Source organism: Populus nigra, chromosome 19, assembly GCF_951802175.1.
Source record: "Populus nigra chromosome 19, ddPopNigr1.1, whole genome shotgun sequence".
In the NCBI taxonomy this organism is placed as follows: Eukaryota; Viridiplantae; Streptophyta; class Magnoliopsida; order Malpighiales; family Salicaceae; genus Populus; species Populus nigra.
Genome location: NC_084870.1, coordinates 3,941,416 through 3,955,412, shown reverse-complemented (window position 1 = coordinate 3,955,412; position 13,997 = coordinate 3,941,416). Strand labels below are relative to the sequence as shown.

General features: G+C 31.1%; 1 protein-coding gene across 2 annotated transcripts; it reads right to left on the bottom strand.

Annotated features, from left to right (window-relative positions):
• Positions 1-4: 4 nt before the first annotated feature.
• On the bottom strand, positions 5-3,943 carry LOC133680287 (RINT1-like protein MAG2L). 2 transcript variants are annotated; one of them, XM_062103141.1, is made up of 5 exons: positions 3,450-3,943; positions 3,268-3,366; positions 2,302-2,420; positions 606-2,199; positions 160-523 (listed from the first exon to the last, which is right to left on the bottom strand). In XM_062103141.1, the coding sequence occupies exons 1-5, from the start codon at positions 3,769-3,771 to the stop codon at positions 378-380; spliced, it is 2,280 nt and encodes a 759-aa protein (XP_061959125.1). In that variant the 5' UTR covers positions 3,772-3,943; the 3' UTR covers positions 160-377. The 2 variants fall into 2 exon arrangements, with proteins under 2 accessions (XP_061959124.1, XP_061959125.1); XM_062103140.1 differs by having other exon boundaries at positions 5-2,199.
• Between the last annotated feature and the right edge of the window lie 10,054 nt (positions 3,944-13,997).

Sequence of the window (13,997 nt, the reverse complement as noted above, 5' to 3'; positions counted from 1 at the left end):
AGAGTTATTGCCCAATTCTCAACAAGAGTAACTCTCTGGTTCGACCACTGAAGATTGTGAACAAAAATATTACAAGGATCAAGAGCTTGTATATCCCCTGATTACATGCAGCCAGTTCATCCAAATTTATTGTTTCCACACAAATCATTAGCAAAAGGATTCAGAGAATGTACAACTATATTACTAATCTTTATGAATCACATTGCGTTGATCTTAAGGAAAAAATCAAGACCAAGATCTACACCTTCTATTACTCAAAACTTTGTCAACTTGATCAAAAGATAAGTGTGAAATTCCTAGAGAATGCAAGCATTTCGTCCCATTTTTATTTTTGGATAAAGCTACTAGCAAAAGTTTTGCTTCTTCCTTGCTCATTTTTAACAGCTTAAGAATTTCTCTAATACTAGGGAAAAATGCTTCAGGGCGAGAACAAAATGGTTGAAAAACATGGAACAGTGCTTGCATGTCAGAATCAAACTGATTGATCCCTTCATTAGAAAATCGAATACCACTTGTGAAAATGCTGCGAGAAACAAATTGATCAAGCGCATCAGCAACACTTCTCCATAAATCCAAGAAGTCTTTCGGGTTGAGACTCGTCTTACCAAGATGAAGCTGACTTTTCAGAGCATCCAATGCTTGTACAATGCCAAATGATACTGCTAAATCGGTGACTGCTGGAACTCTATTTAAATTCACATCTCTCTCTTGCACAAAAAATCTCCCATTTTGCAGATATTCCCAGGAAAGGGTTTCAAAATGATGAAGAAGAGCAGTGATTATCTCCATGAGCCAGTTAGTCATAAGCTCTTCCAAACTTTTGATTTCTTCCCCAAAGAAGCAACTATCACCCAAAACTTCATTATTTCCATCAATGTCAAAATCCTTTTCAGCAATTCTCATCTCTAAAAAGTTAACATCATCACTCCACTCTTGCAGTTTAGATTCAATATATCTAGCAGCATTGATTGATCCACATACCTTGATTAAGGAGGCATCCACATTTTCAAGAGAAAAGTCAGTATTCTTGCACCGCAAGACCAATCCATTAAGAAAATACCAAAAGAATCTCGCCGAAGTTGATCTGATAAAGCGAATACGGTGTTGAAGAGAAGGCAAAGTTTGGCATCGTTCAATCATCTCCCAGGCTATTTTCAGGGCTGATTCTGCTACTATTGGAGCTTTATGGTCTCCTCTAGAAGATAGTACAAAATATTTAGATTCTGTACCAACTACAACATCACATTCCTTATCAATTATCCAAGCTCTTTCATCTTTCAGTACAGGTTTTATTTTCTTCCATGCATCCTTCAGCTCTATTGTAGACCAAATCTTGAGCCACTCTGGCCTATCACAAAATATTGTTAACACTGACAGGCCTCTGGAGAGCCCTTCAAACCTTTTAGGCTCCTCTAAGAAGAAAGGAGTTTCTGAGCTTAAAAGTGACTGCATCCGTTTGTCAAAAGAAACAATATGGTCTATCAAATGAAGCCATGATGTACTTACTTCTGATCTAACTTGTTTATCCTTGTATCTTTCAGCATGAACAGAAAAAACGCTTTTTGCTAGAAACCCGGAAAGCATCTGGACCATTGCAGAAACCCACGCTTCTTTAGCACTGCAGCTCCTCAACCTTGCTTTGTCAATCAAAGGCTGCAAAACATCATCTACTCCTTCAATAAAGTCTTTTGTAATCTTATAGACAAGAGCAAAAATAAGTTCAGGCTGCTCAGCCCATTTAGAGAAGTGGTATTCCATTCGTGATGCAATGGGAGAAACTAGTTCATCAATGGCCCAAAGCCCTATGCCACACTCCCTTTGTTCGATAATGTTATGCTGTCGATCTTCCCTTCGTCTCTGCAGATGCTGCAAAGAACAAAGAGCTAAAAATGTTTGAGAATAACATTTAATTTTGTCTCCTTGCATTAAAACCAGTGGATACGAAAGGCCAGCAATATCCCCACTGTCTATTTTTGGTGTTAGAAGTTTGGGCGGCCAGCCTAGGGAAGAAAGAAGAGCCCGGTGATCAGCAAGAACTTGTGGCCGAACAACAACTAAAATTTTATCAACTCTAGCATCAACAGATTCCAAAAGACGATGCCACCGAGCTTGAAATTTCTTAATGTTAACCAATACTTCCTCAATGTTGTTCATCGTTTTTATGGCTTCAAGTATCCTTTCTAGCTTTGGTCCAAAGTCCTGCATACCAATGCATTAAAGATCCATGTTTGACTCGCCTATTAATATACAAATCCAACAAACATTCTGGAATGATAAGAAAACAGAGATTAGAGCCATTACCATTGACTTCAAAGAAATTTGGCGCTTTTCTGAAAACAAATTCCGAGCATGGAGACCACCGACACAGAAAACCCCATCTTCAAGATCTCCAACCAGAGCTTCCAACTGCAAGGCAGTATCTGAGACAATTTACAAGAAAGCTTAGCAAAACTATATTGCAAAAAGATCTAAAATTAAAATTGACAGGCCTAGCCATGAAGTCAATCAGCAAATCCATATATACAGCCTCCACATATTACTGTCATTGATGAATGAGGAAAAACAAAGAAGCATAAATATATAGATATACATTCCATAATTTGAGAAACCCGAGAAGCTTAATAACAAACAAAGAATCTATTTGACAGTAAAAAGCACAGTAGAATAACAAAGGCCAAAATATAACCCTTCTTGTTTTAAAAAAACTAGAATTAATTACAATTTTGTCAAAGAACCTGCATGCAATATCAAGTGGTTCCAAAATAGCTTGGTTATTACTTCAAAGACGGTGACAGTCATTGCGGAACTTCAGGAACAATTCAGGAAGTAGTAGCAGAATATGGATGAAATTTTAGATCAAGGCAAACCTGTTTGCACTAATTGGTCCCATGCTGCATTAAATGTCATGCTATATCAGAATCTAAAGCAACAAATCTCGACCGGTGCTCACCAGATATTTATACTCTAAACCACCCAAATTTAACCCAGAAGGAGATTTGATGTAGCAAATATATGGAAATATTCAAGAAACATCGCTTGAACATAAATGAACAAAAAACATGGTGCCCTGCAGATTTTGATTCAATTAAGCCAAGCCTTGACTTAAAGGCTACTCCATTAATAAACTTTTTAACCATCAGAAAAGGGAAACAACCACAATTAGCAAATTTATAAAGTGGTAAAGAACCCATCAAAGAATATTAATCAAAAAGCAAATACACAAAACATAAAGAAGCATAAAAAATAAAATAAAAACTCAAAACCCACCAATATATTTCAGTATATTTTCAATTCTTTGAACCTGTTTAGCAAGTTTTGGGATCTCCTCAACCAGAACCTTCCCTACTTTCCATGAACCAATCCCATCTACAAAATCGACAACAAAAAAACAATCAAGAAACTATTAAACAACTTTAACTCAAATACCATTAACAGAGAGAAATACTAACATTGAGAGGTTTGGAGACTCAGATTTTCCAGCATGAAATTGACTTTGGAAAGTGATGATTTAGCACTAAACGAGCGAGAAATCCACGAAACAGCCAGTTCGGTGAGTTTTCTCCGTAAGTTCAAAAGATGGGCATCGAAATTGGAGCGTTCTTTTGTTAAATCAGATAAGAGGAGAGGAGCCCTGACGAGTAGATCTTGATGGGTTACTAAATTTTGATCAAGAAACTGTATGTTCTGTGAAGAGAGCTCACTTCTTCTGGGCAGAACTTGAAACGGTAGCTGTTGTAGTGGTGGTGGCGTAGGAGGAGGAGGAGAATCCATTGTTAGTGTCAAAAAGTGTGTCGAAGAACATGCACTTTGCGTTATCGTAACTCAAGTTTTCATGTCAGTTTCAGATCAAAGTGAGAGACACGGAGTTACGGACAATTATAGTTACCAGTACGACTCAGTTCGAGTTCAAGGATTGGATCATGGTTTTGCTGAGATAATGTGGGGGTCGATGGTCCCCTAAGATCAACTCAAAATTGTTTCAGTCTTTTTTTTTAAAAAAAATCAAAATTGTTTCAGTTTCTTTTTTAAAAAAAACAACAACTTAAATAACATTGTTTATGATAAATTTAAAAAAACTAAAACAATATTCTTTTGATTTTTTTTAAATTCCTTTGAATTACAAATTTAGATATTTAATTAGGTCAATTAAATTAATAAATTCAAAAACTAGAACTAAAAAATTCAACTTTAGTACAAAATTAAAACAATATTCTCATCTAGATATTTAATTAGTTAGGTGAATTAAATTATAAATTTATCTAATTGATTATATAGATATAATCAAGTTAATTTTAAAAAAACCAACTTAAACTAGGTTTTGGTAAATAGATAATCAGTGTTTAAAAGTGTGTTAATATTTTTTTTTCAAAGTATTTTTTTTGCTTGAAAATTTATTAAAATAATATTTTTAAAAATTATTATTGATACCAATGCATTAAAATAATTTAAAAACATTAAAAAATTTAATTTAAAACTAAAAAAATTTAAAAATATTCAAAAATATAATTAAAATATAATACAAAATATCAACAAACTCATCGGGACAGGCGTGAGAGACAGGGAAAAGGTTGGTGTTGTGGTTTTGTCGGCAGGTGACCATGATGCTTTAGTGTAAGATACGAGGATGAAAAGAAAGAAGATACAACTTAAGCTTTATGAATTCATGACCGAAAATAAATTGATAATTATGAAAATGAGGGCTTGCATGACTAATTAGCATTTGGTTTTAAAATAACTGGATTTGGGTTTGAATGGTATAATTGAGCTATCTGATATTCATTTTCAGTTATCTATTTATATTTTCTTTTAAATAAAATTTTCAACAACATTTCAAAACTTCTAAAAAAAAAAACCAAAATTTTAACATTATCATCGTATTAATAGAAAGCTAAAGGGTGTGGGTTAACAGTAGTTCACCCATACCTATTATACTATGAGTTACAATAGTAATTCACAATAATTTAATCTGTTGTTGTTTTAATTTTTTTTTTTAAAGTCGTCATCTTAATGTTTTTTGAAAAACTAAACCATGTTTCTACTAATCATCCAATACCTTTAGATCCACAAAATTGATCGATTTAAGTCGGCTAGCTCCCATGTGGTTGAATTAAAAACTTAAATTAGATAAAGAATTGAGACGAGAGGTTTTAAGATTGATCTGCTTGACAAGGTTTAATGACAGTGTAAAAAAAACTTTTTGCGCTTTTAACTTTTTTTTTTATATTTTTAAAAAAATGATTTGACTGCAGTGAAGCGCGGGACAATAAATTATTGTTTAGGAAATAAAGTCAGGTTCGAGAGTTTTAGAAAATAGGGGTGGATCATGTATTAGGCACCAATTGACACCTATTTTAAGGCACAAGAGATACAATTTAAGACATGATTTAAGGCCTTTAAGATTTAAGTTAGGATTAAATTTGAGACACTCGAGGTTCGGGCTAAAACTTGGCTTAAAATGCCTAAGATTCGTGTCAAGACCTGGTTTAGGGTGTTTAAAGTTTGGGTTGGGTACTTGGTCCAGGGATCATTATTAGGATGTAATCTGGGGTGCTAGGGGCTTGATTTGACACTAAGTCTAGAACGATAAAAGTTCTAGTCAAGATCGGTAGGGTTCGGGACACCTAGAAGTTAACTCAAGACCTAATCGAGGGCGACTAGGGTTTAGGATGAGACTTGGACTAGGATGCTCAAAAGTCGTTTGGAATTAGGTCTAGGGTGTTTGGGGTTCGACATGAGACCTGTGTTGGATTTAAATTGGAACTGGGATTGGTGTCAGGGTTCAGAACTTAACTAGATTTGGGGGTTCTCGAGGTTCAAGCCTAGATTGTTGTCTAGGTTTGGAGAGAGTTTCTCGCGTAAACATAGGATCAATGGTAATAAGACTTCATCGAGTAATGAGACTTGGGATGAAAAGAGAAAAAAATAAAAAGTAAATAAATAAATAAACAATACATGTGATAAGTAAAGGGAGGGTATGATATCTGTAAATACATTTAAAGGTATTGATAAAATTAAAATGAAAATTGAGAAATTTAGTTTCAAATTTATAATGACAACAAAACCAGTAATGGGTTTCGATGGATGAAAGAATTAGAAAAATTTAAAATAAATGTGTTTTAAAAGTGATAAAATAATTTCAAAGAATTATAATGACAATGAGAAATAAAATTTAAAAAATAATTACATGAAAAAGTGTTGGTGAAACCTTAGTTAAAAATAGATATGTTACCATGAAACAGTAAAAAATCCGCAAGCAAAATAAATGGTGAGAAGGCAAATTAAATACATTTTTAAATAATTAAATGGTTCCCAGGATTTAGTATGATGATTAATATGACTTATGCAAGGGTGGAATAATACAATTTGGATTTTCGATTAAAAAATCACAAATCAACTAGTTTTATGAAGTTAGGACCGCTGTCGGGGTTTGAAACAAATCAATATGAAGCTATTATTTTTTTTAAAAAAATATTTGATAAAAAAATGTTTCAAAATTTTTACTAAAATAATTTTAAAGATTATCAACATTAAAATTCTTGAATATATTCTACAAATAAAAATTAATTAATTTTAAAAATTTTAGAACTCAAAAAAAAAAATCAAAATGCTCCAACATTAAAATTTTGAAAAATATATAAAAATAAAATTTCAGAAATGAAAATCTTGAAATTTCTCATTCATTAACTTTTCTTGACCATTGTACCAAAATAAAAAAAATAAAAAAAATTAAGAAATGAAATTTTTTGAATATATTCGAGAAATAAAAGTTTAATTTATTTTAAAATTTTAAGAACTCAAAACAAATCTCAGATTGCTCCAACATTAAACTTTTTGAAAAATATAAAAAAAATAAAATTTCAAAAATATTTAATGAATGAAAATTTTGAAATTTCTCATTCATTAAATTTTCTTGAGCTTTCTACTGTAATAAAAAAATTAATGTTTTAGGTAAAAAGTTAATTCATGAATTCTATTTAAAAAGTTAACCATTAAACTTTTTAAATTGTTTTCCAAAAGATTACTAAAAGTTTTAAAAATAAATAATAAAAAGGTATGATCCATGAATTCTTTTATATATTCTTGAAGCACTAATTGTGTGTTAGATATTGTAGTGTTTTATTGAAAGTATAGAAATCATTTGTTTTTAGATTTTATTTTTATTATTGATACAAACACATCAAAACTATATAAAAAAAATATTTTTGAAAGAATTAATTTAATTTATTTTCAGATGAAGTGCCTGTTTGATATTGTAGTGCATGTACATTTTAATAGTATTTTTCACTTAAAAATATATTAAAATAATTTTTCTTTCTAGATTTTTTTTTTATTTTTAACCTCAAGATATAAAAATCATAAAAATAATCACTAAAAAACCATTAGTTTAATATCTTTTAAAGTGAATATACTTCAAAAGTTGATTCAGAAAGTCATCTAGCTATCACTTCCAATGCCCTTAAATTAAAATAGAAATGATCTAGCCATAAAATATATGAACGTCATGGTAATCAGCACATACGTACCTGCAGAAAACTCGAAGACAACAACAGTTAGAACAACCCCCATTGCAGACACACCAAAACCATCGTAAAGAGGTTCAAAAGTAGCAGGAGAGTGAAGCCAACGTGAGAGCAAATCCTACTTTAGCTTGGATCATCATTTCCTGATGATTTCCATGCCTTGAGCTTCTGGTGCCCTCGTGTAAAGAGGCCACCATTCTCATGATTTCGAGATGCCATTTCCATTATTGGGAGGAGCAGCAATGCCAGATAAAATGGCGAACGAGGATGATGAGTAATGAAACAAAGTTGTAAGAGTTGGAGAAGAGAGCAGAGGATTTATGGCTTCACTAAGAAAATGCTACATTAATCCGTCATACAGCACCATTCAAAGTCTCTAACTTCTGTACTCTTTATAAATAGTTAATGAGATTTAAGCATGGAATAGAACATGGGGACTGTGGAAGACAAATGTGTCTTTTAGGGTGTATTTGAGGTTGTGATAATGATGATGGTTTAAAGTGTTTTTTTGTTTAAAAATATATTAAAATAAGATATTTTTATTTTTAAAAATTATTTTTGACATCAGCACATCAAAATGATCTGAAAATATAGTTTTTTTATTTTCATTTTAAACACAATTTTTTTAAATTTATTTTGAGGGAATGCGGTTTGCATTGTGTTTCCAAACGTACATGGGGAATTAAGGTGTGTTTGGTCAACATGGGACACTTGCCAACATGTTAGTGTCGTACTTTATTATTTTGGGGCTTTCAGAGTGTAATAGCGGTTGTTTTTCAAAGTAATTTTTGTTTAAAAATACATTAAAATAATTTTTTTTATTTTTTAAAAATAATTTTTGATATCAACATATCGAAAAAATTTGAAAACTATATAGGAAAAATTCTCAACTTCTCCAATTATAGGAAAAGATAGAAAATAAATATTGGAAATTTCTGGTTAAAAAATAAATGTTGGACATTTCTCAACTTCTTCAACTATAGGAAAAATTCTACACTACTAAAAGATCCATAATTGATCTGATGATTTGGGAGGCTCCTTTTCCAGGAATGGAACATCTCTTTTTGGCTGAATCTATGAGTAACCTTTTTTCTAGAGTTTCCTAGTTTTTTTATTATTATTTTGATGTACCAAAAAAAATTATGGATTAAAAAAAAAAAGAGGGCTCAAGAAAAAAGTTGTGTGCTCCATTATGGATCTGCATAGTATTTTTTTTGTTTGGTTTTTAAATTGTTTTTTTTTCAATTTAATTTTTTAGGCTTAGGATTTTGTCAAAAATAGTTTTTAATCTTTTCAGTTTGAAAATCATACGATTTGATCCAAAACTTTATTTCATTTTATAATTTAATCTTTGTGTTTGAGAGAAGAGAGAAGAAGTTAGAAGGAGAGAAATAAAGTTAATTGTTCCAATTACTTGCACAAAAATAACAAAATTTGATGTCAAAGTGTTTATCTTGATGAGAGAAGTATCATTGTGGTATTTTTGGGTTTTTATATTTAAAGAAAAATAGATTGATGTTGAGAGAGGAACTTTTATTTGATTTTATATTATTAAACAAAATTAGAGGTTTTTTTTTAAAGAAATTAATTGCCCAGACATATGGGTTTGAGTTGGCAGACTAACATGCACGAGCTTATATTTAAAGGCCCATGCACGTTGGGTCACACAAGCCCACATGTCTATCCCTATTTTTCTTTCTTTTTTAATATATATATATATATATATATATATATATATATATATATATATGTTTTAAACTTTGATTTATTAAGAATGTTTTTTTAGATATTGTTTTATTAAATTCTATTTATTTTTTTATCTTTGTTTCTCAAACAATTGTTTTTTTACGATCCATCATCATAATCAAGTTTTTTTTCTTTGGTTAATTTATTGTGGTCGCTGATTTTTCTTTTATATATAGTTTATCTTATTTCTTAATCATGTTTAGACAATAATTATTTCTGGATTTAAGGATGATTTATTACTTTCTTATTTCACTTTTATGTGTTTAAGACAAATTGTGAAGCATGGACTGCATGTGCATGAAGATTGGGAACAAGTGATGTGGATTGTTTCCTCAGAGAACAACCATCTTCGTTGCTCTGATCTGGCTCCGATCATTGTTGAATCTGTCACAATTTTGGATATTTTGTCCAGCATTAAGTCCTTTACCATCTTAAGGTGAAGATCTTAATCCCAACTCCTGTTGGACCACCACAAGCTGCATAGCCTGGTGAGAAAAAAAGGAGACAAATCAAGGTTTTTTACCTTCACCGCTTTGTTCCATTGCTCTCTATCGTTCAATCAGCTTCAAATTCTAAGCGAAGGTTCATCTCTGTATGCCCTTCATTTTGGTCGGTGGAGATTCATTTCTTTGATTTCTTTTGAGAGTTTTAGCTGAAACCCTATATCTTCAAGAAACCCAATCTCCTTAAAACAGACTGCCTCCATCTCCTTTATCATCGCTGCAAACCCCATCACCACCATGCAAAACTCACCTGCATCAACACAGAACCCCGCCTAGGCTCTGGACAACCACCCCAACCCATCGCCCATGTCCCATCCCCATCCCCTAGCCAAAAAACCATAATAGCCTACATCCTTCAAATCATGACACAACCTCTACAAACACCACCACCACTGGCCAAAAATCCTTCTTGTCATCACCTTCACCCTTCATTGCCCTTCACAAACCTTACCCAACCCACCACAATAACCCCCCCCACCAAGGCAACCCACCTCACGACCAAGCATCCCAAAATCACCACCATCACCACAAAATAGCCCTTAAACACCATAAAACTAAATCCTAAACAACCCCTCTCCACCCCCATAAGCCTCGTCCTCATGGGTTAAAAATATTCACATCACCACTACTCATCAAAAGTGTACCTTGGAATCATTACCTATGCATAAAATAGGGAAAACTATGGATGTCTCAGAGGATGTTGTTAATAAAAGCAATTTATTATGGTAGAGAAGTATTGTTGAATTTTCCCTAGTTACAAAATGCCTTATCATGCCATGAAAATTATAGCTTTTCGAGTATGGAAGAGTTTAGGTTTGGAGGATGTCATGATGATGGCAAATGGTTTCATGACATTTCATTTCAAAGCTAAGGATGATGTCTATTCAATCCTTGAAAAAGAGCCATGAATGTTTGAAGGGAAAGTGATTGTGCTATAGGAATGAAATCTCCACTTTTATTTGATACATATAGAATTAAAAGATTTCTAGTGTAGGTAAAACTACATGGCTTACTATTTCTTTTGTGGGTAATAAAAGGTTTGAGCAAGTTGACAATCATGGTTGGGAGACCTCTTTCATGTGATAAGCAAACTTTAAGGTGAACTAGGCTTGACTTCACAAGGGTATATGTTGAGATTGATGCTTTGTTGTCCATTATTCATGATTTGAGTTTACTTGGAGTTTATCAACTAAGCCTATCTCGATTTATGTTGAATATGAATGGAAGTTGAAAATGTACAGTACTTACCAAGTTTTTGGGCATTCATGTGAGATTATTAAACCTGATTTAAATAAAATTGACATGTTTAAGTTTAACAATGGAGGTGATGCTCTAGCAGCTAGTACAGTTCCTGTTAAGAACTTGAGCACGAATAGGATTGCAACTTATTCAACCAGGAACATAATGTGAATTTAAAAATTTATAATTTTAAAACTTATTCAAAATAAAAAAAATAATCAAAAGAACGAGAATCAAATTTAAAAAATTTAAAAATGAAAAGGGGTTGAATTTGAAAAACATTTGTAATTTTATAGATTATTTTAAAATAATAATAAAAATGACATGGGCCAAATGTGAAGGAAAAAGAAATTGAAGAAGTTGGTGCTGAATTTAGGAAAAAGAGAGAAGAACGCAAAAAAAAAAAGGGGTCGTTGGCACCAAACCAGAGACATGTTTGCTCCACGCGCCACACTATCACGTAGGGAATGCCAAGATCTTTCAAACCCCCCGGGAAGGACCAAAATGCCTCTTAGTAATAGGCATCATATTTTTTTATTCGAGAGTTAAATTAGTAATTTAATGTGCAATTGTAACGACCCCAAATTTAAAGTATATTATACATTTCACAATAATACTTTGCATGAAGAATACTTGATTTTTTTATTATTATATATAACCTTTAACCACTTGATTAATTTCATGTAATTTAATTAAATTAGAAATAATTCCAATGAGATTTCGACAGAGTTTCTTCTTAAAAAGAGGCCTTCTTAAAATTTCACTACTTGTAATTGACACATTAACACTTTATATACATCATATCCAACTGCTCTAGATCACCCTATATATATATAGCAATCTTAGGCCTACCCTATTATTTCCTTATTCAATCAAACATAATACATAATATATAATTGAATAGAGTTATATTCATACAACAATAAAGTTAAACAATTAGGAACACGTGACATCATAATTAATTTTCATTCCAAAATACATATTTTTTAAGTTTAAAGTACTAATATATAACCATAAGATACGCTGAACGTTTAGGAGCATGCATGTGCATGCGCACGCACACACACAATCTAGAGTAAAAATCAAAGTTGAAAGTAAACTACGGCTCTAGAAAAATATATGAAATACTTGAAAACCAACATACACTTTTAAAAATTACAACAAAAAATTGCATTTTTATACATTTATGACATACAGGTATTTGCACATACATAATTATCACCATATGCAATCATTATTTATCACTAGTAGAAAATCCCCCCATTTGATTCCTTAATATTCATTCCATATTCCTTTCTTAGTATTTTACTTTTAGCCGAGAAATACATGGATAATACAACAATGTTGATATCAGCTAAACCAAAACCATTAATATCCATTCACATGGACGACTAATCAATGTTAATATCGGTACTCCAAATATCATTAGTTTTCATCGAATGACCAACTAATCAATTTAATATCGATATCAGCTACACTGATATCATTAGTATCAATACATATGGATGACTAATCAATATCAATACAGTACTTCCCATATCATTAGTTACCACTGAATGGACAACTAATAAATCAAATGTTAATATCAGTTACACTTATATCATTAGTATCCATACACATTGATGACTAATCAATAATTTTAACAGACTTTCCAATCTACTCTCATCTTTACATTTCTTTCCTTTCTTTGTTTCATTTTAGAGTTACTGAACATTTTAATATAGCTAAACATCAATGAATTATTTAATTTTTAAGTAAATAAGTTAAGTGTCGAGTGTTTATTTGCTACTCGGGATGATGATGTTCATCTTATATGGGGCCTCGCTACTGCAATTTCTTCTATAAAAACAAGATTTTAATCATTATCATCATATTCATTTAATCTTAAGAATTATATCTTGGTTCCACATTTAACACATATTTATCACAATTTTTAAATATGACCATATCATATTTCATTCATATATACAACACATTCATGTTTGGAAAACATATTTTCCATATTCATTTTAACTATCCTAAAATAATTTAGGTTAACATCATGTAATGTCCTTATTTGTACACATGAAATAACATCAAGATCTCAAGATTCTAGGAAATTCTCTTACCATAATAACACCTTTATACATTGATATAATTTTTTTTATTTAAGTTGAAAAACAAAGTTCATTAACACTATATAAGTTTATTTATTTTTCCTATAAGCTGAACCTACCTTCTATTTTTCATAGCATTCCTTTCAATTTATTGTTTAAGGATCGTTCCAAAATATTTTAGTTCAAGTCCAACCACAATATAACATAACATCGCATTCAAAGTCTATTCTCTTTCATTTACTAACAAAGTTGATTTAACTTTCTACGTATTGTTCTAAATCAATATCCCATATATACACATCATTTATGCAATTTTTATACACAATTCTACACAACAATTCAAGCAAATTTCAACATAATTCATGTTATCATTTTCAAGCTAATCCTTCCATTTTTTTTCATATTCACAAATTACAACCAAGAAAGCTGTCTCTTTTACAATTTTCAACATTAAACATCTCACTTCACACATTCGTTTATCATATTTATCAATCCATAACACTTGGAGTAATATATATTCAATAAGCGTTTAAATTTATTTAAAACCTTTAATAATTTTACCACCAACCTTTTAATCCATTTAATCAATATCTAAAATTATTCTAACTATCAATCCTAAGCATATTTATTCAAACACTAATACAATTTACAAGGCTATTTTAATCAAATCATACACAAATCCAACACTTTTGTCCCAACAAAATTTTCTAACTCAACAAAAATTTTTCTTGTTCTTTTCTTCTTCATTCATTTTCTTTTAACTCATTAATTCTTCACACAGCCATATTAAAATCTATTTGATTTTTAACATAACTATTCATCAAAAATTCTTTAACATACCACAACTAATATTTTTTTCACATGCAATGCAAATAACATACAAATTTCAACCC

Excerpts from the sequence above, each read along its gene's own strand:
- LOC133680287 (XM_062103140.1), bottom strand. The coding sequence starts at position 3,771 with ATGGATTCTCCTCCTCCTCCTACGCCACCACCACTACAACAGCTACCG. Across the intron at positions 2,421-3,267 it reads AAATATACTGAAATATATTG|ATACTGCCTTGCAGTTGGAA; the intron begins GTGGGTTTTGAG and ends AAATTGTCTCAG. Across the intron at positions 2,200-2,301 it reads AAATTTCTTTGAAGTCAATG|GACTTTGGACCAAAGCTAGA; the intron begins GTAATGGCTCTA and ends ATTGGTATGCAG.